Source organism: Macaca nemestrina, chromosome 3 (assembly GCF_043159975.1).
Source record: "Macaca nemestrina isolate mMacNem1 chromosome 3, mMacNem.hap1, whole genome shotgun sequence".
Classification (NCBI taxonomy): Eukaryota; Metazoa; Chordata; class Mammalia; order Primates; family Cercopithecidae; genus Macaca; species Macaca nemestrina.
Window position 1 is genome coordinate 103,444,688 of NC_092127.1, and position 27,516 is coordinate 103,472,203.

At 35.8% G+C, this 27,516-nt stretch overlaps 1 protein-coding gene across 4 annotated transcripts in view; it reads right to left on the reverse strand.

The window, feature by feature from the left end:
* LOC105479670 (Rho GTPase activating protein 24) overlaps window positions 1–27,516 on the reverse strand; it is a 531,861-nt gene that overhangs the window by 281,497 nt on the left and 222,848 nt on the right. For all 4 annotated transcript variants that reach the window (XM_071092610.1, XM_071092608.1, XM_071092611.1 and 1 more), the window contains one exon: window positions 5,713–5,800. In XM_071092610.1, the coding sequence (XP_070948711.1) occupies window positions 5,713–5,800 (88 nt within the window). The remainder of the gene's footprint in view (window positions 1–5,712; window positions 5,801–27,516) is intronic.

Here is a 27,516-nt window from a genome sequence, read left to right on the forward strand (position 1 = left end):
GTCGGTGGACTGAGTCCCAGCCTATGATTAATATCAGGTGTCTTGGTTGGTTGTTAGACAGTGAGTGATAACTTGGCCAGTATATGAGGGGAGTTTTTGCAGAAGCTGAACAATTTCAGCAATGTGTGCTCGGTAATGAAAGAGAATTGGATCCTAGAGCGTAACAGTTGTCTATAAGAGAGCACTCCATCCGTAGAATCCACCTTTGTTACCTTTATTCATAATAAGGAAGATCACTGCAGGAAAATGTCTGTTTCTCCCCACTTTTTCATGGTGGGATTGTTGTGGCCTTAGAACATGCTTTCAAAAGAACTGTAAGTGGGCATCTCTGTCTAGTGCCTATTTGTATTATATATTGTATTATAAATAGCTGCTAAAAAACCAAAATGCCTACCTTATCAAGTGCCAAAATTCTCATTCTTAATGAATGAGTCTAGAAAGATACCAGTGTATCCATTCCAGTTCAAAAAATAACTTCACATGCTCATATTTTAGAAAATAGACTCCAGACCTTTTTTATTTTATTTTATTTATTGAGATGGAGTCTTACTCTGTCACCCAGGCTGGAGTGCAATGGCAAGATCTCTGCTCACAACAACCTCCGCCTGCCAGGTTCAAGCGATTCTCCTGCCTCAGCCTCCTGAGTAGCTGGGATTACAGGCACACACCACCACGCCCGGCTAATTTTGTATTTTTAGTAGAGACGGGGTTTCTTCATGTTGGTCAGGCTGGTGTCCAAGTCTCGAGCTCAGGTGATCCACCCGCCTCAGCCTCCCAAAATTCTGGGATTATAGACATGAGCCACCGCACCCAGCCTAGTGTTAGCTTTCTAACCTGGATCAAATTACTTCTCTGTGCCTCACATCTGTCATTTGTAGAATAAAGATACTGATATTACCTGCCTTATTGAGTTGTAGTAAGGATTAAATAAAGCGATATATGCGAACAGCCTGGAACATTCCCTGGAATTCAGACGTCTAGATACTGACAAGGCTACAGACATTATAATGGATACTGTAGTATTCTGTCTAGATCCCAAAGACTGGTATATTGGTTGCTGAAGGCACAAAGATTCTCATGGGAATTGTTCTACAATGGAGCAGGAAACAGCTTCACCCAAGTTTATCTGTCTCCCTGCTCCCAATCAATGACTAGCTGGCACCAGGAAACAAAGCCCCAGCCCCTCAGTTTGAAGAAATCTTGAGAGGGATCACAGTCTCAGGGGACCCCACTGGATCAGCTAAGACCTCAGTTGCTATGGCATTGCAGGGCAGGTGCTCCTGTCACATCCTGCTTTCCTCACTTCCTCACAGAAAAAGTATCTTCACAGAACCTTTCCCATGACAATCTAATGTCATTCTCCATCAGCGTGTGTTTCCTGGAATCCAATCTAAGATCATAGATAGATGTAAATAAAACATTTTATCCCCATTATCCTGGAATTGCAGCTAAGTCCCACCCCCTGCTCCCCAAAAGAGGCTAAAACCCCACATTCTAAGTTGAAAAGACCAATGGAAATTGTGCCTAGCCACTTCTCTGCCAGGTTTACTGAGAGAAAGCATTGCATTTCTGAGAACCCAAATGGCCTTGACTGCTTTGAAGGAGAAACTAGAAATGAGGAAGTGCTACTTGGAGAAAGCAGTTTTCAAAATCAACACTGTTTTTTGAGGGGGAGGACTAGGAATTCTCCCAACTATCGGAACAAGAGTATTGCTGGTAAATTTTGATGTGTGTTAGAACAGTGACCCACTCCTTCTCTAAGTCAAGGACTCATGATGGCCTCTGAAGCTTGGCAAGTCACTGACCTTGCTGGGCACTGAAGCTGATAACCCGTGGAGAAAATGACAAGACAAAGGAGGCAGCAACAGTGGAACAGCCTGCATTTCCCTTACATTGCAGGCCAGGGTACATGAGTTTCCTAGTTGCTGAATAAACACAAAGCAAGCAGCTGGCCTTTGAGCCCTTTTGCTGTATCCCATCCAACAGGACAATCCCAATGCTGGGAGAATACTAGCATGTGAAGTGGATTTCTAATTCCAGAGACCCTGAAAAATCCACACATGCACCTGTGAAAGATTCAGCCTTTAGAGAGGAATGTCTGTAATGATCAGTCAATGATCAGTCAGCAATATCAACTGTGTAGGAAGATCTCTACCTTCTTCCATCCATCTCTAGGTCTCATCATCAGAAAGGAAGGCAGAAAAGTAGGAAAGGAAGTATGTAAGGAGTTTCTCTCCACTTTAGCCACTAGAGTGACAAAGAGGTCTTTGCTGCAACAGGGGAGAAAAGGTCTTATGCAACAGGAAATAGTTCAGCATAGCAGAGTGGGGGCAGTTTCATATGATTGAGATTTCTCCATAAGCCTGGTAAATATATGCACTTCAATAAATATTTGTTTAGCACCATGTGTTATATTATGCTATTCCCAGGTGTTCGGTATACAGTAATAAGCAAGAAAGATGTGGTTTCTAAATATATGAAGGTACATATAGTCCTCCTTTGTCTTATTTTGCCAATTTCTTGTCTCTTTGTCATTTTATTTTTTTCTCTGAGAAACTTCTCTCCTAAGAAAGCTATTACATCATTATTCCAATAATTACTCTTTATTTTTTAAAACATTTCAAGGAAAACTCAACTAGAACACATTTAGAGAAGCAGAAACCAACTGCAAGTTCTTTCTTCAAGAACCGTTCGTTAAAGATTTGCCAATCTTTCCTTCTCAACCACATTTCCCAAAAGTTTGGACTTTGGCCATAGAAGTTCACTTCAGTCTAAAATTTGGCATGTCTGACAGAGAAGACTTCAAATTTGCCAATTTGGCTGATATCCCTTTGAATAACAAGTAGAGAAATAGGACAAATTTGGAGCGAAAAATCTGTAACTCATGGCATTATTCAGAGAGATAATTCATTTCATAGGATAATGAATCTATAGGAAATCAACCCTAAAACACAGTGGATTTATTTTCAGATAGGGTTTTACAAAAGCCTAAAATATGCATACAAATATAGTTTGTAAGCAAATATAAGTAAGTAATACACAAAGACCTGAGACACTCAATTTTATTGAAAATTCTTGTGTTTTATTATTTTTATATGATTTTGCTTGGTTTCATAGGATATTTCAGTATAAAGCAAAAGCAAAAATAAAACAAAATAAAAATTTCTACATATATATAGATACGTATGGGAAAATTATCAAGACATACAGCGCACATATGGATAAACTATATTCGTAACACACACACAAATGTGTATGTATGCATGTAGTGCTAGAATAATGGCAAAGAGCTTGCTAGAGACTTTTGTGAGTTCTGTTGGAAATCATTACGGGCAGATGAGATTAAAATATGTTAAAACATGTAATCTCCTCCTACTCACTGATAAACTCAGAATAGTTAGACTTGAGTTAGCTATCCATAAAGACAGACACTTGTTGGGTTTGTAAGCATCATCTTTATAACAGATTTTCAGAAGTGGCAATTGAAATAATTTTATAGAGAAAGCCAATCTAGAATAAATATGCTTTATGAGGATCTTCTGCCAGGTAGGCCCACAGCCTGCCGAGGGTTCTATACACGTTACCAACCACATTTCTGCAATCCTTGCTGCCTCCTATGCATTCCGACAAATAAAAACACTCTGTTGTAACATCCCAAATTATCATGTTAAACAATTACACAACTGAAAAACTGAAAAATATTATCTTCTCATTCCCATTTGCAAAGATAAATTAATTGTTATGCTACCCCTGAATAACCCCAATAATGCAAATATTGATGAAAGTAATCTGATGCAGATCCCATGTTATCACAGAAGTACAGAAGCGTTTGCCTGGAAACGCCATCCTGATGTCAAAGGCACACCAACAAAGCCCCGGTGACCAGGATGAATGGCACAGACACTGGATTCTCAATGTAGTGCTTTGTGTTTCCAGCTCTGTCTTCAAAGACACATTTGGAACACTTCTCTTCACACTCCATAAGATGATTTAGAATTATAAAACCTAATTTAGCAGCTATTACATACTGTATTAATAATTCAGGAAGCATCTTTTCAAATGATCTAGTTGCATACTATATTTATCTCCATAATTACAGAAGCAAGCTTGAATTTCCTATAATTTTTTTGAAAGGACAACCTTCAGATTCCATATTACACAGTCTTAAACTTCTTAGGCTTTGTTCTTCAAAAGCCATTATGTCATACGCACTGCATGTGAAACGGATGATTTAGAATAGCAATGTTGGAGAAGAGGTTTTATCCATTACTTCCTGGTCTTGAAGACATGGCTCTCTCTAAAACAGTATTGAAAATATCCATCTATATTACTTGAGAAGTTCTTCACCAAAAGATGAAACTTGCAGCTAGCAGACTGAATGGAAAAGTAGACCTCTAGCATTACTGGAGATAAAGAGTCAACCATCAGTTCAATACCATGCTGATTTAAAAGCCAACATGAGCTATTGTCTGAGAATAAATCGGAAAAGAAATTTCCTCTACTGATACTTCAAAGACTTTGTAACATCTGGAATCTGGTTCTATACAGGGTATTCCACTAAGAAGTAAGAATAAAAGGATTTTAATAAGGCAAATAAGATTCAGGTTTCTTACAATATGTTCTCCCTGGAGGGAAACAAATAACACATTGCATCTGACTAACCTTTCTGCACTTCAGCGGCATTAATTAACATTTAGTCATGGATTCCATCATGAGCCAGATGAACTTAGTGCTACAGCTGTTTTCATCGAGGGGAAAATACGCCTTTCCATTTTAGATTCCCAGCATTTATAAATATGGGAAAAAGACATTTTATTGACTGCTTTGTGGTAGCGTTATTGATAAGAACTCCATATTACTTACCCAAATAAATTCCCACCAACCCTAGACCGTGATCAAATCAATATCAATATTACATAAACTGGGTCAGCTGGAGCCAATACTATAAAAACCAGATTCCTACCTCCCTTTTTCTTACATTGAGGGACAAGGAAAGGTTGAAGAACTGATCAAAAAGGTAGGTATCACGGCCTTGGAGGAATTGCTGCTGGGTGAGTCAAAGATTTTAGTGAAGATCAGATACACTAAGAGAAATGAATACAGATGACTAGGAAAAACGAACGGATGTTTCAAAAGTTTAACTGCAGGATTTGATGTCTTGGCAGAGCTGTCTTCAGCTTTACCAGCGAAACACGTGGAAGTGGCTGGTTGGGAGCAAAGCTGAGGTACAGAACTGTAATACTTGGTCAGTATTACAAGTATTAAGGAGTAAGAGTTTTTGTTTTGTTTTATTTTGCTTTGCTTTTAGCAAAATCTCCTTTAAGATGCAATTTTGTGAGGAAATATGTCAGTGACTCTGCTGGGCAAAGCATTCAACCTCTAACACCTTGTCAAATTTCATATCACAAGAGCACTATAAAATCAAATTCACTTCAAGAGTCCTGAACAAATACTGTGTCATGACTTGTGGTCAACTATGGAGTCTCATGGACAAAGGAAAATCCAGTAGTTACATGGTCAGAGTATGTGTGTGTGAGTGCATTCATTTGTACTAGTATATAAACCTGCAGTTATTATCTGTGTCAACACTAACCAAACCTCAAATTAAGGTTCTCAGTCATGATTCAAAAAAGAAAGAAACCTGTCTGACCTATCTTCACCTTTACCAACACAGGATGACAATAATTTAATCAGACTAGGAAAATATCTTACCTGGAACTACTTCAAAAAGGAACTTCCCTGGGTTCTCTTCATTGCAGGGATGCTCAAAAACTTTATTTCCAGACAGAAAAATAGCACCCTGTGAACACAAATACTCAACACATCAACATCATCGGATAGCAAACATTATATATCATCATTATAATCAGTGAATATCCAAGGTGTATCTATAACCCAGTAATACAGTAAGATGCATCAGACTCTTATATTTCAAATAATCAAAAATTATGTGCCAGAATAATATTCACTCCAGATTTAACGAACACTTGTTGAGCATCTAATATGTATAAGACTAATATATCTGTTAGCTGCTAGATTCATCTTAAGTACCAATTTATTAAACACATTCTGTGTGCCAGAAATTTTGCCAAGCATTCTACCCACACCATATTATTTAATTGTTAGTATAATCTTACGATGTAGTTATTCTTTTCCCCATTTTATAGCTGTGAAAACAAGGGAGACTTAGACAAAGTTGTGATAAGCCTTCTCTTATCTCTTCACTCTTCTCTTTTCTCTCTCTCTCTCTCTTTTTTTTTTTTTTTTGTTTGTTTTTTGAAATGGAGTTTTGCTCTTGTCACCCAGGTGGGAGTGTAATGGCGCAATCTCAGCTCACTGCAACCTCCGCCCCCTGGGTTCAAGCAATTCCACTGCCTCAGCCTCCTAAGTAGCTGGGATTACAGGCACCCACCACCACACCCAGCTAAATTTTGTATTTTTAGTAGAGACGGGGTTTCAACATGTTGGCCAGGCTAGTCTTGAACTCCTGACCTCAGGTGATCCACCCGCCTTGGCTTCCCAAAGTGCTGAGATTACAGGCATGAGCCACCACGCCCAGCTATCCTTTCTCTATCTTTATATTTCTCTCTTTAGTGGATCATTTCATTCAGTGCTGAGATATATTTAAAATTCCGTGCCATTTAAAAAAATTACTTTTGACTTCCTGCTATCATTCTATTTCTTTTTCTTTGCCTATTGTCTATACTGAATCTATTTCCTCACTGTATCCACTGCAGCCTGGTTGATGCACCCAGCATTCCACTTACATGACTCTCACAACCTACATGTTTGATAATGTTCACTTTTCAGTGACTTGACTTTCCAGTAGTGTTCATCACTATTGACCACTTTTTCCCTGAAGCACCTTCTTTCCTCGTTTCTTGGTTTTCTCTAGGTTTTTCCCTAATTTCTCTGTTGTCTGAATCTCTTTTGCTGACTCTAATTGACCTTTAAATATTAGAGTTTTTAAAAAGATTTATCCAATAATTTCTTCTCTTCTGACTCTAGTACTCTCTTTCTCCAGGCTATCTCATCCATGCCTATGACTTCAATAACCAACTGTAAGCCAATGAATATCAGAGTAATATTTCTAACCTAGGACACGTTGAGCTTCAGATACATTCAAAAGCTTATTTGACATTTCCACTTGGGTATTTCAAAGTCATATCAAACTTAACTTAGTCAAATTAAAATGCGAGTAAATCTGGCTCTCATTATGTATCCCCCAGCTCAGTGACTGACACCCTCTTCTATTCAGTTGCAAAAGCCAGAAATGTATAAATCATTATCTCTACTATGTATCTCTACTACTACCACTCTCTAATTTCAGGCAACTATTATCTCTCGTCTTGAATTTTCAAATGCCCCTTCACTGAATTCTCCACAATATTCTAACATCTTTCAATCCATTTTTATTTTTCTTATTGCACCTGGAGTGTTTTTAGAAATAAAACTTTGGCCAGGCACGGTGGCTCACGCCTGTAATCCCAGCACTTTGGGAGGCCGAGACCATCCTGGCTAACACGGTGAAACCCCGTCTCTACTAAAAAATACAAAAAATTAGCCTGGCGTAGTGGCTGGCAGGCGCGTGTAGCCCCAGCTACTTTGGAGGCTGAGGCAGGAGAAGGGCGTGAAGCCGGGAGGCGGAGCTTGCAGTGAGCCGAGATCTCGCCACTGCCCTCCAGCCTGGGCGACAGAGCGACAGAGCGACAGAGCGAGATTCCGTCTCAGAAAAAAAAAAAAAAAAAAAAAAAAAAAAAAAAAAAAAAAACCACTTTGATGTTGCTACTTTCCTGCTTAAAAATCTTCCACGGCTTTCATTTGCTTTAGGAAAAAGGTCGAGGTGGTCTGGCTCCACCCACATCTCTGAGTTAATGTTTCTGCTCTTAAACTTTTTTGCTTTCTATGGCTTTCTATCATCCAGAAACTACCCTTCTATAAATGGCAGCATGCTCCCATCTACCCTAGGACAACATTCTCTCCCTGGTAATTTTATACTATTTTTAAGATTGCCGGCCGGGCGCGGTGGCTCAAGCCTGTAATCCCAGCACTTTGGGAGGCCGAGACGGGCGGATCACAAGGTCAGGAGATTGAGACCATCCTGGCTAACATGGTGAAACCCCGTCTCTACTAAAAAAATACAAAAAACTAGCCGGGCGAGGTGGAGGGCGTCTGTAGTCCCAGCTACTCGGGAGGCTGAGGCAGGAGAATGGCGTGAACCCGGGAGGTGGAGCTTGCAGTGAGCTGAGATCCAGCCACTGCACTCCAGCTTGGGTGACAGAGCGAGACTCTGTCTCGAAAAAAAAAAAAAAAAAAAAAAAAAAGATTGCCTACATTTAAAATATACTTGCATGGATTCTTGAATTTTTCCTGGACTGATTTACCATTGTATGTAGTTATGTTATTTGTAAGATGAATTGATTGAAGTCCATCTCCCTCATTAAACTGTAAGGGAAAAATAATATGTGTTTTGCTCCCTAATTTACTACCAATGCTAAGCATTTTACCTGGCATATAGTTAATGTCTAAAAATGTGTATTGTTGAGTGAATGGAAACTGTTAACATAATGAAGCCAGTGTTAAAAACTAAGTGTGCTGAACTCAAAAGCCCATGCTCTTGTCCACTGTATCATATTGTCCATTTTTCCCAGCTCAAAAAATAGTACTGTTTAGCTAAAGTAGTATTTTACTCAATTTTCAACCTACTTGGTTTGGCACAGAAAATTATAGTCCTCAGCCATTTCTCTCTTTCTGGGCTTAGACTGATAAAGCATAGCACTCTCCAACCAAAACCCAAGAAATCGTACGTTAAAGGATCCCTCTCCCTCCATGCCTTACAAGGTGAGGTGTTGGAGGAATTGCCTTTGTTCTTCTCTAGGAAGTACATTTTCCTGCTTTTTTTTTTTTTTATCATGTCTAGTTTTCTCTGGCCTATAGATCCCATTTCCCATTTTGTTTCCCTATCTTTGACCCAATTTTTAAAAATTGCTAAATACTTTGAAGATACTCATTTAATAAAGACCTTTTATTACATAAATTTAATCTATATGGTTTCTACATAATGTGTAAAAATAATTGTTTCAATTAAGAATTTATTCTACTTACTGAAATGACTTTGCAAAGTAATTCATTTTGTGATTTATCTCAGTTTTAGAACATAGCATCTAATATTCATTTTATCCACATGTGTGTTTGTGTGTGTATGTATAGCTCCTGTTTAATTCTATATCTTCAAGCTCTACTTAAGATCTTGAATTGTACTTGTGCCATATAAGTTGAATTCAAGCAACACTCTGGCATAAATGCTACCTCCATGAAATCTTAAGCTATCACATTTGGTAATTTAAAAACTCCAAGTGATGCTATACTTTGTTGTCTTTTTTGTACATGTGAAACAGCTACTTCTGGCTGAAATTTTTATTAACATTTTCTTATTTGACATTATATAAATTTTATATTTTGACAAGTTTTTCAAACAAATTATAACATAAAAATAGTAGTTTAAATATCAACAGACAAGGTTTAGGGCAAGATATGCTGTAACTGACAAACATTTACTGTGGTTAATTTACTAAGTCATTCAGTAAATAAAATAAAGTCCTTTAACCGCAATTGTTAACTTGATCACATTGTATAGAGTCCATTCTGTAAAGTCCATAACTAAGGGAAATGTCTTAATTGTGATAGTTATTTTCAAAGCGTTTAGCAATGTTTACAGTGTTGAAAACACAGGTAAACAAACAAAAATGTCTAATTTACCCACTACAGATAAACAATGTTAACACCATATAAATTCTCCCATACTTTTATTTATTTGTGCATGTGTGTATAAACATACAGAGCAATTTTCACAAAACAGTAATCAAAATAAAAAGATATTTATTATCTGCTTCAAAACTTAAAAGTCATGTATTGTTATTATGCCAAATGTAGTCATCTACAGCATTTTAAAAAGCTGAATTCTATAGTACTTGCTTGAGTATACATACTTTTATGTCCTCTACTGCTGTAATATGTTTATAATTTTTGTCTTATAAGGAACATTTTATGTTATAAAGAACACGAAGAACATCCATGAAGCTAAGTCTTTGAGCTTTTCCCTAATGTATTCCTTTAGGGCAAATACCTAAGAGAGAAATTAGCCATTAAAAAGTATGTACTGCTTGTTTGTGTGAGTTGGTCAATTCTTCCATAGCTGCTCTAAATTAACCAAAGAAGCAACGAACTAATAAACAAGTACAACTCAGGTGCCCAATCTAACTCAAAAAGTAATATGTTGACAGACTACCATGTCTCAGATATTATTTCTTTAAATATCTCAGGTGCTGTGAAGTGTGTGAAAGAAATACAAGTACTCTCAGTATAAGAATAACACAGTACATAATTTTAAAACAAATGAGTGTGACACTATTTAGAAAATCAAGTAAATATAATAAAAGTTTAAGAAGAGAGTGTCATAAGGGCAGGCTGATTAGTTAGGAAACAGTATATAAAGGAAATGGTTTCAAGAGGAAGATAGGGTTTTAAGATTTAGTGGCCAAGGGGTAATCTTTCAAAGTAGAGGAAATAACATCAACCAAAGCAGAAATTAGAACCATATGTGCAGAGTACATTAGAATAAGCAAAAGACCCATGTGGAGGAATAATTAGGAAGTGAAGATTGTTGGTTACATGTGCTGAGGATGTGTTGTAGAAATTCTAAGCCTAGGCAGAGGATGTTACACTTGATATCTGTAGCAGCTGAGAGCCAGGGTAGGTTCTTGAGCAAAGCAGATGGAGATTTAATGATACCACACTCTTAAAAGTTTGTTATCATAAAGCAACTAATTTGACATAAGGGGGTAAGGTCAGGAAAGGTGTTGGCAGTAGAAATGGCATACATTTGCATTACAGATGCATTATTATATATTGTTAAGAAACATGTATAGAAACTAGCCATAGCTTAAGCAGGAAACAAAGAAGGAAGAGTAAAAGATGACTTCAATTTTTCTCTGTATCTAGAAGAATATTTCCCATGTTAGAAATGGGAATTAGGAATATTTAAGCTCCATACAGCCCATGCACTTGAGTCAAAACCATGTGATATTTTAAAATTCTCTCTTAGTAGATATGATGGATATTCTCTGTTTGTTCCCCCAGATATTCTATCCACTCCTCACTCTATTCCATGCTCTAAGAGATTAATCTCCGTAAATTCTATAAACCAAGCTCTCCTGATCTCTGGCTTCAGGTTGCGTTAGAGAGGCTACATCGGGATGTCAGAAGAGCACAAAAGAGACAGGTCAAGATATTTATTCACCTGTTTCCTTCCATGCTAGTTGCAACATGGTCCTACTTGTATTGGGGTAAATCTTAAAGTCACAGGCTTCCCCAAATTCCAGTAGAGCTAAGAGTGGTCAGAGGTTCCTCTCTGTTTTTCACCTCAGGGTGTTTTACCCATCCATTGGTTTTCATTAGCCTTTCCAACACTTGGTAAAAAAATTTTTTTTAATCACACGCTCTTCAATTATCCCTTTTGGGATAAAGCTATCAATTACTTGCTGGAATACTGAGTGACAAAAGAACCAGGGTGCAAGTGTCTTGAGTTTTCTAAGTAAGGGCATGTCATCGCTGATGTTCAATATGGCTCATGGCAAACTTTGGATGATCAGAGAGAAGAGGCTCAAGTACAACAAGGAAATGTAACCTTTTTGATAAGAGTTCAGCACATATGGCAATAATTTCGTGACAATAATTAACCAGCACATTCAAAACGGAATTATACATATTTTTATTCCTGATAAGAAATATTCCTTTTATAACGAAACTTTACAACTTTAAAATGAAATATGATAAACAAAATCTTTTATAGTTTGACAGCTAAGAGTTGGCAAAAGCGACATAATTCATAACCATACTAGTAGTTTGCTGTCAGCTAAAATTACTATTAAAAAGAAAGCTCATATCTAGTTAATACCAGATCACTAAGCCAAAACCACATAAGATTGGGGTAAGGCTAGATGCTGTTGAAAATAGACACAGGGATCTTATTCTTTAGAATTTGGATTGGAAAAAAACATGCATGTGCAATAGCTCTGTTAGTTTAATAAGCACAATCTTGAGATTTTTTTCCAGCATAAACAATGACTATGAGCATCACAATGAACTAGAAAAATCTCAGCTTGAAAATATATGTCTATTTTTAATAAGATTAGACAGAGGTTTGAAAGTGAGATCAAGATGAAATAAATATTATTCAACAGGTTTTATTAAAACAATATGTTGGTTCAATTTTTTTCTTTATAGCAAGTAATTTCATTCACTTATTAAATAAATATTAACATTAATTAAACAACATGTAGCAAGTCCCAGGCCCTGTCCCTGGCACAGAGAACATAAAGGCGAGAAAGGCCAATAAAGTCTTTGCACTCCTATATCCAAAAATTACTCAGGGAAGGCAGAAAATTGAAAAAAAGATATTACATATTAAGGCCCTGTTATGAAAAGAAAACAGGATACTGTACACTTATGAAAAATATTAAATTATAACCATAACTGTTCTGACTATATAATAATTTCCTGATAACAATAAATTTTGTGATTAAGTAAATCTATTCTAGAGTCAAACTACCTAGGTTCAGGTTCCCATAATACCTTTTAGTCACACGACTTCAGGCAAAATATTTCTTGCCCTTCCTCAGGTTCTTCATCCGTAAAACGGGATAAAAATAGATCCTACTTCATGGCATCATTGTTAGCTAATACATGCGAAGTTTGTAGAAAAATGCTTGGTACACAGTATTTATTATTTTAATATTTAAAAATCTAATATACCAGACCTTTAAGCTATTTGGGGCCCATATTTTGCTAATCCCCAAATAATGAAATGATTGTAGTAAAGTTTCAATATATATCTGCTGGTATTATTACCTAGGTGAGTAAACAGAGAGATAAACTAACTAGAAACTTTGAAGTCAGTTTTTACTATCATGTTTGCAAGGCTAGACTGGTTAGTAAAACAAACCTCTAATTAGCAATCTAATAATAAATACTATAGCATTTGATGTTGACAAGGATGATTAGTGATATTTCTTGACTATTACTTTGCTAAACACTTTGCAGGTAATTTATGTCATTGATTCACCAAATTACTCTGTAACATAGGTATTTCTCTTTTTATAAATGAGAAAAATAAAGCTCAGGGAACAACAGGCAGACTCTGGCATGATAAATTCTTAACACATATTTGTGTGAATAAAAAGTAATGGAATAAATGCAAACTGCTTTAAGGATTTACCTTTAGCTGTTAAACCAATTTATGTTCCTCTTTCTAATCAATGACTGCTATTAAAGCAGTTTGGGGAAGTTTTATAAATAGTTCTCAAGTTTCTTCTTAGCCTCTGAAATTAGTTACATAGATTCCTGGGGTACTGCCAAGGGAAGAAAAGAGATGGGAAGACTTGCAAATTGGTAACCATTTTGGAATCTACCCTAGTAATTCTGATGCATAATTTTTTGGGGGGAACACTGACCTAAGCATTGTTATAAATTTCCTTATAGAAAACTATAGCATACTACCAATAAAGGTGTACACACTGTAGAATGTACAATATTCTCAGTTAATAAAAACACAAAAGCAAGGAAAACATGTAATATTTCCAAATCATTATTTAAATTAAAAATGACACACATAATTGTATGAGACTATTTTATAATTAGCAAATAAATAGAAACCAATTATTTATACAGATGTCTCATCTTGCTGTTTTATATTGTAAACTGCAGATCTACACTTGAGAAGCATTATCATTCTGGGCTCATTTAATTTTAAAGCATTTTCATTATATTATTTAATATTACAGGTATTCAGATCCTAGGAGACTAACAGGAGTGCATTAATTTTGATAGAGAAAAATATATGTAGTATTTTGAGTGTTCCTGATATAACTCATTTTAAAACATTTAACCCTTTCTTTTTTAGGCAAGGATCCTTTACCCCATGTAAATCTCCACACTGGACAGAACACAGGAACATGAATTTCTTCTCAGATAGAGTTTTCCTGCATGGCCATTCTTCTTGGGAGCATAGCCATCACCAGTCTAGCTACCCTGGGGTCACTTCTGTTTTTTAACATGTTTTGATTCATTGGAGAATAGAGACATTCTCTGGAACATCCCACTACCTTTCTTGAGGTGCTCTTTGTTATTTTCAAAAAATTTTAATTGAGACAAAAACTAATGCAAATGTTGACACAAAACTACCCGCCAACAATTTCCATTCCAAGTTCCTCCACTTGGAGTGCCTTTTCCCACCCTGAATTGTAATAAGTAACATCTACAGAGGTTTACTGTGTGCCAGAACTATTGTCATCTTACAGAAGGAATGGTAAAGCACCAGTAAGTTGAGGAGCATGCAGCTGATAAAGTCAGAGACACAATTGATCTTGAGGAGTCCAAGCTCCACTTCCTTAACCAGATCATCTGTGAAGGGAGACGTCCTGTGATTTAATGACTCCTTCACTTATTCATTTATTCATCAAACATAGATGTAGGACATTGAAAATGCCAACATGCTTAGAAAAAAATGAAACTGTTAATATAGGTTATTTTTGGATAGTCAGGTTATAGATGATTTTTATTTTGCTAAATTTTTCTATTTAAATTTTGTTTTTAAATAATGACTACATATTACTTGTGCACTAAGAAAAACATAGAAATATGTTTTTATTAATTCATGAACTTATTTGTTTGAGGTAGGGTCTGACTCTGTCATCCAGGCTGGAGTACAGTGGTGAAATCACAGCTCACTGCAACTTCAGACTCCCAGGCTCAAGCCACTTCCCGTCTTAGCCTCCTGAGGAGCTGGGACTCCCGGGACTCCAGGTGCATGCCACCATGCCTGGCTAATTTTTTTATTTTTTGTGGAGATGGGGTTTTGCCATGATGTCCAGGCTGGTCTCGAACTCCTAAGCTCAAACGATCTGCCCATCTCATACTCTTCAAGTGCTGGGATTACAGGTGCAAGCCACCATGCCCAGCCTAGAAATATATTTTAAAAGCAAATAAAAATGACAGGAGATGGCAGGGTTGCACAAGGGCATTTGGGAACCTTAAACCTAGGTTTCTGCCTTGCAGTAAGGACTGTGGAAGGCAGTCCTAGAAATTGTGTAAATATATATCACTTACTGAATAATGGCCACCCAAAGATGTCAGGTCCTAATCCCTGAAACCTGGAAATGTTACTTTATTAGAAAAGAGGGCCTTTGTACATGTGATTAAAGAGCATGACAGAGAGATTATCCAGGATTGTCTGGGTGGGCCCTAAATCTAGTAGAAAGTGTCCCTATAAGAGAAACAGGGAGATTTGGTTCACACACAGAGGAGAGGCTACATGAACATGGAGGTGGAGATGGGTATGACACAGCCACAATCCAAGGATTGCTGACAGTCACCAGAAGCTGGAAATGAAAAGGAACAGATTTCCCCCCAAACCCTCAGAAGACAGTCCATAAATGTCTTTTGTTTAAATCCACCAAATTTGTGACAATCTGCTACAACAGCCAAGGGAAACTAATACAAAAGAGGTGGCGACAACACTTCCAATGACCTAGAAAGGAGCCTGTAAACAGCTGGGGTTTTTAAATGAGTCTACCCTAAATCCTTAAATACTGGCAAATAGTCCTAACTTTTAATTAACCAATCAGTTTTGGGGAGAATTCAGAGTGTGCAAGGCATTCAGAGAGGTGGTAACCAAAGAAAATCCTTTCTCACGCCACCCTCTCCTCTGTTTAATAGGAGGAAACTGTTAAACCAATGGCACGTTAATGTCCTTGGAACCCCAAGGCAGAATATCTGTGGTAAGAAACTGAATTCAGTTACTAAATGTCATTTTACAACTCTTATTATTTCTCAACTAGGAAAAGAAATATGAACTCTTCAGGGGGTGGTAAATGACACATGTCTGAAGCAAAGTCTACGGCAATAGACAAAAAGAAAAAGAATAGGTAGGGTTTCGAAGTTTGTGTCTCATTACGAAACAGAAATGTGAAGAGCGAAAACTAGTCATAGCTGTACCATATTTACTATGGGAAACTCTAGGACTCTAAAGAGAAGGGCCCAATACGCCATTATCTGTGGACCAGAAAATTGATGATAAAATAGCCTCATTTGAGATCTTGTTTTAATTAACTAATAAACCATCTGTGTGTTTAAAAAATGAAGTGGAAAGGACTTAGGATTAGCTTTGGAAGAAACTATGCAATCTTTAAGTCTGGAGTACCAGAATAACCTGATATGCTGCGTATAATGACCTTGCTAATTTTTTAACCACCAAGTAAAATTGTTTTATAGCCAGGTTAATAATTTTCCACATATTTGAATCTTAAATTTAGAAAGTTTCATAGGGAGAACAATGTCTCAGCAGGAAGAAAGCAATTTAGAACTTAATCACACAGATGCTTTTGACATTCTGAATTTGATTTTTTAAAAATCAATTTGATGTAAACTTTTAATACAGTTTTCATTTTTAAACGAAGATAATATTTTATCTATTCATAGATTACAATAAAATATAAAAGTAATATGCAGAGAAAAAATGTATTTCACAAAAACGTTAATACTTTTTCTATATGGTTGATTTTTTTTTTTTTAAGTTTTAAGTTCAGGGGTACATGTCTGGGTTTGTCATGGGGGTTTGTTATATAGATTATTTTGTCACCCAGGTACTAAGCCTAGTACCCAATAGTTATTTTTCCCACTCCTCTCCCTCCTTCCACCCTCTACCCTCCAATAGGCCTCAGTGTCTGTTGTTCCCCTCTATGTGTCCATGTGTTCTCATCATTTAGCTCCCACTTTTAAGTGAGAACATCTGATATTTGGTTTTCTGTTCCTGCATTAGTTTTCTAAGGATAATGATCTCCAGCTCCATCCATGTACTGCTAAAGGACATGATCTTGTTCTTCTTTTATAGCTGCATAGCATTCCATGGTATATGTGTACCACATGTTCTTTATTTAATCTACATGAGTATTTAGGTCTTTGCTATTGTGAATAGTGTTTCAATGAACATACACGTATATTGTCTTTATGGCAGAATGATTAATCTTCCTTTGGGTACATACACAGTAATAGGATTGCTGGGTCAAATGGTAGTTCTGTCCCACCAAGAGCGTATAAGCATTCCTTTTTCTCAGCAACCTCGTCAGCAACTGTTATTTTTTGATGTTTTAATAACAGCAATTCTGACTGGTATGAGACGGTGTCCCACTGTGATTTTGATTTGCATTTCTCTAATGATCAGTGATGTTGAACTCTTTTTTCATATGCTTTTTTGCTGCATGTGTGTCTTCCTTTGAAAAGTGGTCATGCCCTTTGTCCACATTCGAATGGGGCTTGTTTTTTGTTGTAAATTTTTTGAAGTTCCTTATAGATGCTAGATGTTGGACCTTTGTCAGATGCATAGTTTGCAAATTTTTCTCCCATTCTGTAAGTCTTCTCTTTACTCTGTTGATAGTTTCTTTTGCTGTGCAGAAACTGTTTAGTTTAATTAGATCCCATTTGTCAATTTTTGCTTTTGTTGGTTTTGGTGTCTTTGTCATGAAACATTTGCCTGTTCTTATGTCCAGAATGATATTGCCTAGGTTGTCTTCCAGGGTTTTTACAGTTTGGGGTTTTACATTTGATCCATTTTGAGTTGATTTTTGTATATGTTATAAGGAAAGGGTCCAGTTTCAATCTCCTGCATATGGCTAGCCAGTTATTTCCCCACTGCCTGTTTTTGTCAGCTTTGTTGAAAATCAGATGGTTGTACGTGTGCAACCTTATTTCTGGGTTCTATTCTGTCCCATTGGTCTATCTGTCTGTTTTTGTACCAGTACTGTGCTATTTTGGTAGTATAATTTGAAGTTGGATAGTGTGACGCCTCCAGCTTTGTTCTTTTTGCTTAGGACTGCCTTGGCTATTTGGGCTGTTTTTTTTTAGTTCCATATAAATGTTTAAATATTTTTTTCTAGTTCGGAGAAGAACGCCATTGGTAACTTGATAGAAAAAGCTTTGAATCTATAAATTGATTTGGGAAGTATGGCCATTTTAATGATATTAGTTCTTCCTATCAATGAGCATGGAATGTTTTTCCATTTGTTTGTATCATCTCTGATTTTTCTGAGCAGTGGTTTGTAGTTCTCCTTGTAGAGATCTTTCACTTCCCTGGCTAGCTGTATTCCTAGGTACTTTATTCTTTTAGGGGCAATTGTGAAAGGGACTGTGTTCCTGATTTGGTTTGTGGCTTGATTGTTGGTATACAGGAATTGTAGTGATTTTTGTACATTTTGTATCCTGAAACTTTGCTGAAGTTGTATATCAGGTGAAGGAGATTTCTTTATTTGTGTGCTGACAAGGGGTCATTAATAAAATGTTAAACTGAAGTGATAATAGTAAATGTTCTTAACTTAGCCCTAGTATTAAAATGGATGCTTTTAATATGTCATCACTGGTTACAATGATGACTGGAAGTTTTTTTTACAAGATACTGTGCTCTTTAACATTTTCAAGGGGTTCCTCTCTATTCCTAATTTACTAAGAATTGTTTTGTTTTCATTTTAATATCAGGAATGGGTGTTACATTTTATTATTATTATTTTTATCTGTGGAGATAATAATATGATATTGTATCTTGTAACCTGTTATAATATTCATAATTATTAAATTTTAAGTGAAGCAGAGGAGATACTATATGCATATAACCATTTCATTTCTCTCCTGGGCAACCAGCAAAATTTTACTTCCCAGGCACCTTTGCATTAGGTGAGATCATGTGACTGAGTTCTGACAACTACTAAGAAAGGTAGAAGGATAGTGCTAATGGTATGTAGCCCTAAAATGCCATGCTTTATAAAGACCTCAAGAATAGACCTACATTATATGTATTTATCTATCCTCAATAGTTTAAAGGGTACTGGGAATATAGAAGGCACAGAAAAAAGTTTACTGAATGGCTGATTAAATGAAGCCACCTAATTTTTTGGAGAGTTTCAGTATGTGTAAAATAGGGATAATTTTAACAATGCATACTTAAACGAACATAGAGGATAACTTGGAGATTAAATAAGGCATGTGAAATTTGTAAACTGTAAGACTCAAGAGAAAATATAGTTTTATTTTGTTCTTTTATTCTCCCAGGAGAATCTGTCAAATGATAATAGATATGAAGGTAAAATTGCTTTCTTAGGTGATTTGAGCTCTGTTTTATCAGAAGAATTTAAATATGATCTAAAAATCCCCTTGGTGGGGTTGTCAGGAAGGGGATGCCAACAGAATGCGCCCTCTGACTTGACATCAGCTGTCCTTTCCAACTGAATTGCACAGTGATGGAATAGAGCAGGAAGGTGAGTAAGATATGCATTCATCAGGGTTATTTTTTAGTAGGGGAAGACAGTAAAGTGGATAAGAGGATAGGCTTGAGATTCTGACAAATTCATTTTAAATTCCAACTTCCATGTCCTAAATATATGACTTTGGGAAAATTGTTATAAATATCTGTACCTCTGTTTTCTCATTAGTAAATGGACCTTTAAAAAAAACCAGTCTAACACAGAGGGCTGTTTTGAGGTTTAAATAAAGTAATAGATGTGAAGTGCATAGCATAGTGCTGATACATGGTTAGGGATTAGTAAATAACAGCCATTATATTAACATCATTTTTCTTTTAAGTCGTGTTTGGTAACTAATTTGGTAATTACTAGAACAGAGTTTTCATACTCCATAAACATCTATTATTATTATTTATATTTATGGTCTAATATTACCATACATATTGAAAAGTGATCACAAATATACATATATTACTGACAGTAATATATGCTGAAGAATAAACAAGGCCTGAACAAGAAAGTATTTGATGTGTCTGTGAGTTTTCAGGTTCATTTTGCAGGGAGATTTTCTTTGGCAAATTAGGAAATGAAGACCAGCAATCCTCTGACCTAGAACTAGTCCAAGTTCTGAACAGCAATTTCCTCAGCTCTCTCAGATCATTATGCCACCTACCAATGACAGGCAGGTGGAGATTGGAAAATAAGAAGCCTATTATTTCCTTTCTTTTCTAAAAAAGAAATATACAATTAACAAGTAATTTATGACCTAAACCAGCTGCTTTGTGAATACTCAGAACTCAAGATGCAATAGTCATGCTGGTCTCCTTTTCATTCCAGGTTGAGGTAATCAACTTTCATTCTTGTGCCAGAGACATCAGTGACCTAATTTTTGCCTAGGACAATAAACGGTCCAACGTTAATAATGTTCATTAGTGGTCCATTCCTTTTTTCAAGAAAATAGCACATATTGGGTCCTGCACATATGTCCAAAGGGCAGAAACTCTTTTCAACTATTTCTATTTCTAACAAAAAATAAAAAAATCTATAAGGGATCCCTACATGTTATTACCTATGTGTTTATCCAGAAGTTTCTGAGGATCTAAAGTCTGAATTTAAAATCAGCTTGTATTTTATGATTATTATAACCACCAAAGTATCAATGGTGCATATTATTGGAAATATTTTGCTAGATGTGGTGAAAATAAAAGTTAATGGTTCTTATCTCCATCAAAACAAAATACTAATTCAAGAAGCACAAGGAAGAGTTCAAACATTTCTCTGGTGAGGGGGAAAAAAAGCACAAACAGATCATCTATATATCAGCATTCTCTTTACCCACAAAATCTGGTAAAAATATTTCCTTGCATGAGTGTATAGCAGTGATATTAGCAAAGAAATCTGAATTTAAAATACTATAAAGGCTGGGTATGGTGGCTGATGCCTGTAATCCTATCAATCAGTTTGGGAGGGCAAGGTGGGAGGATTTTTTGGCCCCAGGAGGTAACAGCAAGGGCAATATAGCAAGACTCTGTCTCTACGAAAAATTTTTTAAAATTAACCAGGCTTGGTAATATGCTCCTATAGCTCTAGTTACTCAGGAGGTTGAGGCAGGAGGATAACTTTAACCCAGGAGTTCAAGGCTACAGTGAGCTATGATCACACCACTGCACTTTAGCTGGGTGACAGAGCAAGACCCTGTCTCAAAACAACAGCAAAAACCCCTATAAATAAAATAAGGTGTTCATTTAATATATCTCAAAAATACATCTTTTTGGCTGGGTGCAGTGGCTCACGCCTGTAATCCCAGCACTTTGGGAGGCCGAGGCGGGCGGATCACGAGGTCAGGAGTGTGAGACCAGTCTGACCAGCATGGTGAAATCCCAACTCTGCTAAAAATACAAAAATTAGACAGGCGTGGTGGTCGCTGCATATAACCCCAGCTACTCAGGAGGCTGAGGCAGGAGAACCGCTTGAACCCAGGAGGCGGAGCTTGTAGTGAGTTGAGATCACACCACTGCACTCCAGTCTGGATGACAGAGTGAGACTCCGTCTCAAAACAAAAACAAAAACAAAAAGAACATCTTTTTGAAAAGCATGTGTTTCAGGGAAATGTGTTTTGTGTCTAGTGGAAATCTGTTTCACTAGATTTTTAAACTATATTAATGATGGTTAGTTATAGAAAAATGTTGATATAAAAGTGGACTCTATATTAAAATTTCTTATTACAACAGATGAGTTTTAGTAAGCAAGTTGAAATTTTATGTTATCAGTTCTTCTTAACTAGTAGTTTTCACAGTATATTAAGCATTTTTATTTAATAATCAAGCAAAATATATTTTTATTAAATTACTTTAAAATATGGCATATCCAGTGATCGAATGGATGTAGTATTTAACAGATTGGAAGTCCATCCAAAAAAAAAAAAAAAAGAATTTCAAAAAGAATTTCTCTAACAATTTTACATCTACACATCACATAAAGTAGTTTAGTTACTCAGTTCATCCTCCTACCAATGCCTGAATTCTGTCTTCAACTAGCTGGAGGAAGATCTCTTCATAGTGGTCACCTCGATCTTTTTGAAGTTCTACTTCATACCCAGCTGAAATCTGGCTCTTGTGAATATCTGTGCCCTCTCCCCTGCAACCATTGGCTGAGAATATCCTCTGGTTCTTGACATCTTTAAAGACACCTGCCATGCCTACATTGTCTTCCTTTCCCCTCTTGATATTTTATTCATCTGTTAAGAAAAATTAACCTCCAGACCCCTCATGACCCAGATATTCCATCTAAATCCATGCTTATTTGTCACTGTAACTGTTACAGCATGGTGCTCTGAAACAGTGCCCAACATGAGAAGCCACAGAAGAGAGAATAAAAACATGAATTCTGGAGTCAAACTGTGTTTTTTCACATAGAAACTTTCTTCCTTGTTAGGTAAAACTTTGAGCAAGTTCCTGACCCTCTCTGTGCCTCATTCTCTTCATCTATAAAATATAAATAATACTAGTAATTAACTCATGACCGTTGATAGCTGAACACAATGCCTGCATGTGGTGAGCACACGAAAAAATGCTCATTTCTAAAAATGTTGGACTATAACCTTCCCTATCTACACAATGGAATTCAATCAAAAGGTTCTGAAATTTTGCTAACTCTACAGGTGTTCTGATGACATTGTTGTTGCTCACAGTCAGTGTCTAGTCACTTTCCACAGGAATATTTACACACATGCAAGTGATACTGTATTCATTCAAGTAATTATTGAACTTAAATATGTATGTGTCTTATTTTTATATGTATATTTGTACATCTTGTTTAAATTTTCTTGCTGGTTTGAGTCAAAAAATTAAATTTTAAAGTTTAGTATCTGTCATTTGTGTAAATTTTAATACTTTACAAAGAATTTTTAAATATATCTTAAACTTAGTAAAAATCTCATATTTCATTAACTTTTAATTTGTATTTTCTCATTTTATATTTTTTAATTTGGGATACATCTTATAGACAATAGTAGATCATAATTCAAATTATAGTGTGTTATTATTCTTAGTAACACCTAAAATGATGGTATGTCTTACATTTGATTTGGTCTGACATTAACTGAACTATGGTTTAAATGTGAAGAATAGGTATATTAATCACAAAAAGCAACAAAATCTAAAGGAAACTCTTATCTTTTCTACTTTCCTAAGTGATTCCATTCTACTTAGATTTATCCACTCCAAACTTTTAAAACTTATTGACCCTTGGTCAATCAAAGTACCTTATGATGTTTTCTCACTTTTCATTTAAAAAAAATTCTATCTGGTTGCTAATACATTCAAAAATCTTTAATAAGCCCTACTATCTGCTGATAAGTTATTGAGGATATAGTACTTAAAAACAAAGAACAAAATATAAGTTAACAAAAACAAAATGTAGATCTTGTCCTCGGGGTTTCCTTTGTAATGAACAAAGAGAAATATATGCCATATGATGCCACATATTACTTAAAGTTGTTCAAAATATTTTTAAATAAATGAAGACCAAGAACTGGGTGTCATAGTTTTTAATCCCTCTACAGGTCACAGCACATTGGCTTATATACTGTAAATGGATAATACATTCAGTACTTCGTGAAGGTCCTTTGGCAAAAGCTACATTTAGATACTGCCCAACTTCTCCTATCACTACCATATTTTCTTTTATTTTTCGATGGCCTCCATTCCAAAACCATCTTATAAAATAATTTTCTCATCATGGTCAATAAATTTTAACTCATAAATAAGGGGTTTGAAGCTAACACTTCAACACATTCTCCTAAGCATTTTTAGAAACCTGAAGTTGAAGAAGAAATGGTTTCTTTGACTAAAAGGCTGGAAGCTACAACGGTAGAAAGAAGATATACTGAAGTGCAGCATTAAAAACGTGTATGCAAATGTCCATAGTGGATCTACTAATAAATCTGACAAATGGGGTACAACCTAAATATTTTTCGGCAGGTGACTGGACAAAAAAACTGTGATATATCCATACAATTGAATTGACTACTGCTCTGTATTGAAAAGTAACTACTGGTAACGCACAACAGCATGAAAGAATTTCAGGTGCATTATGTTCAATGAAAGATGACAGGCTCAAAGGTTACATGTTATAGATTACATAATATAAACGTTCTGGCAAAGATAAAACTGCAGGGACAGAAAATATACCAGTCATTACCAGGGGCTGAGGGTGGGGGAGGGGTTGACTATGAAGGGGCATAGGGGATTTTTTTGGGGGGTAGCAAAACAGTCCTATAGCATGATTGTGGTAGTGATTACATAACTGTATGTAAATTATACCTCAATAAACCTGACTTTTAAAATGCAGTGTTGTTGATGCTCTGGGGTGTCGGAAAGTGCCTTAGTCTATTTGGGTTGCTATAACAACATACCACAGACTGAATGACTTGTAAAAAAGATAAATGTCTTTCTCACAGTTCTGGAGGTTGAGAAGTCCAATATCAAGGTGCCAGCAGATTTGGTGTCTAGTCAGGGTCAGCTTTCTAGATGGCAGTCTTTTTGCTGTTACCTCACATGGGAGAAAGGGCAAGGATCTCTCTGGGGGCTCTTTTATAAGGACACAAATCTCATTCTTGAGGGCACTACCCTCATGATGTCATCAACTCCCCCAAGTTCCCACCTTCTCATATCATTATCTTGGGGGTATTTCGATGTGTGAATGTAGTAGGGGACACTAACTACAAACATTCAGAACATACAAGAGGGTTGCCCACTGCTACCAGCCAAGTCAACGCAAAACAGTACTTCATCCTTACTGGGTGTCTAGGACCATCTGTCATCTCATCTCACCTACCCTGAACATCTACCACACTCAATGCAGAGAAAACAGTAGTGTCTCTCACATGACACGTACTAAAAATATGTGTAGAATGAGAAGTTTAATAAATGAATAAAACCATGTGAATGAATTTCTTATATGTCTATGGTCTTGGTGACCAGGCAACTTGTAATTATTCTATTTCCACTGACTTAAAGGATAAAATTTACTTCTTTCATAGTCTCATTTTTATCAACAATGACCCACTTGTTTCAGTCATAATCTTGGTAGGATCCTTAGTTTCTTTTATATTCATTTTTCCCCTTCACCCTCCCAATAAGTGGGCTTCTCTTCTCTATTCTTTCCCCTAAGTAAATTCTCCTTTCACATGCTTCTCGGTGGTGGTCTCACTTCTGACCTCCACCTCTGCCCACCTCTGTCCATCATAGCTGGCCACAAAGAGCCTTCCCTGTCACTGTTCTGAGTATATTTTGTATTTCTCAGACCTCTTCATGGGTCATTTATAACAAGTTAAAATTTCTGTTTATGCTTACTTGCAGGTTGTTAATGAAGCTGGGGGACTGTAGATACTAGAGCTTCAATATACACATACAACAACCAAAGTCATGTAAAACTAAGCATCATCTACATTTTCACAATAATGAAAGCTGAAGTGAAATATTCAAAACTGAGTACAAATGATGCTGTAAATTAAATATGCATTTAAATCTTGACAATCTAGTCATATATTCTGCAGACAACCTCATCACAGGACATCAAAACTCACAAACCCCAGGGTAAACAAATGCGAAACAGAAGACAACATTTATATTTTTGTTTCTTGTATTTCATTGAATAACTTATTGACAATTTGTGTAAAAAAGTTTATCAAATTGGAGACTAATTTTTTATTGTTTCAAGTGTGTATTTTATAATACTTTAGAGACTACAAAATATGAACATATGTTAATGTATATGAAAAGATTTCAAAAATACATTTAAGAAATAAATTTTATAAAATAGCTGTCAAAAATGTTAATTATTAATTAAATTGATATGTTTGCTATGCTGCTAATAACCTAAAACAATCATTTCAAGGTATGCATTATTCTAATTTTAAGAACGTTGCATCTGTATAAATACAATGTACATCTGTTTCTCTAGGCAGAAGAAGAAAAGTAGATATTTTTTGAAAACTTGTTTCACTTCTCTGTTTTGTTCTGCCTTTTCACCAAAACATAATAGAATGTACTTCCCCTTTTAAGTTACTTCTCTTCCTTTGTCTATATATTTACATATGCTAGAGTCATAAAGAGAGAAGCTTTATTACATGTGTCGGTGTATATATTATATACATACATCTTATAACTAGAGAGAAAGGAAAAAGAGAGACACACATTCACAGGCTGACTGGAATGCAGGGGAGATGAAACAACCTTTCAGAAGAAAAATATGTACCATGGGTTGATGGACTTTTGGACAGTCTTCCTTAGACTCAGGAACTGAGTCCAAATCTCTGGTTATTTTGTTCTCTCAAACAAGACATGAAGGAAGTATGATCTGACCACATTGCAGATGGTTTGGATAATCAGCATTCAAAAAAGAATTTTTATTAAATCCATTTACCATATGTTTCCATTAAGCTGGAGCCTCTATTGTATTATACAAACACACATAGTACACACATATCTATATATGAATCTTCATGTCACTAACTCTATACTTTGTGCTAATGTAAGAGCTTACTGTGTTCCTGAACATCTGTCAGGACCACCCAAGAAATTCTGAATTGTAAAAAGAAAAAATTTCAATCAACCAAAATCTGACCAGATAAGACATGAAATATCAGGACAGGCTTTTGTATTTGTGACAGCTGTCCCAAATTCTTCATTGATTGATGTATTTATTTTACAGTAGGATGCAATCACTGTGAAACAATTGCCATCTTAAGATGCATAAGGTATAGTTTTTTTTTGAAAAGATGCAAACAACAAAATTGACAACGAAAACAAAACAAGATGACATTGGGGACTCAGGGTGGGAAAAGATGGGAGAGGGGTGAGGGAAAAAAGACTACATATTGGGCACAGTGTACAGTGTTCAGGTGATGGGTGCACTAAAATCACAGCAGTCACCACTAAAGAACTTACCCATGTAACCAAAACCCTCCTGTATGCAAAAATTATTGAAATAAAAAACTAAAACAAAACAAAAGGCTATGAGGCAAGGAATATAATAAACAGATAGTGCGATTAAGAAGATAAAATGTGTTTTAATCTAGTGTGGCCATACGCAAGAAGAAATACAAGTAGTTGATGGAGGGAGAGATAATAGCAAGTGGTCACTATTGCATCTCCTTTTCTATAAAACTTTTCTTTAAAAATCATGTAATTATTATGACAGAGAAACTAATGAAATACCCAAAAGTTATTCATTTTATTTCTTATAATGAAATATTTCTTCCAATTCAAGATCATCTTAATTCATGAATTTCCAAGGAGAAAAATTTCTCAAGGAATAAATATTGCAAATTATGTCTACCTAAAAAATACAACAGCATGAAACAAACAAAGGGAAATATTTTATTTTTGTTTTGCCTGCTGGAAGATATTATAAAAAGGAAAGTATACCAGATACATTTAAAAAATAGAGTGATTTTCCATTTTTTTCTCTAGTGATATCTTACATTCACCATGTCTACTTTACATCAAACTCTTAAAAATAAAAGGGTCTTTTTAGTGGACTCAGTATAAGTTTACGTTTCAAGCTCAGACTTCTAACCTTGATTTGTTATTTATATATACTGCTCTTTCTCTACTTGGATATCTAACACACAACATTAAGTGGACACAAACAGAACTAAGCTCTT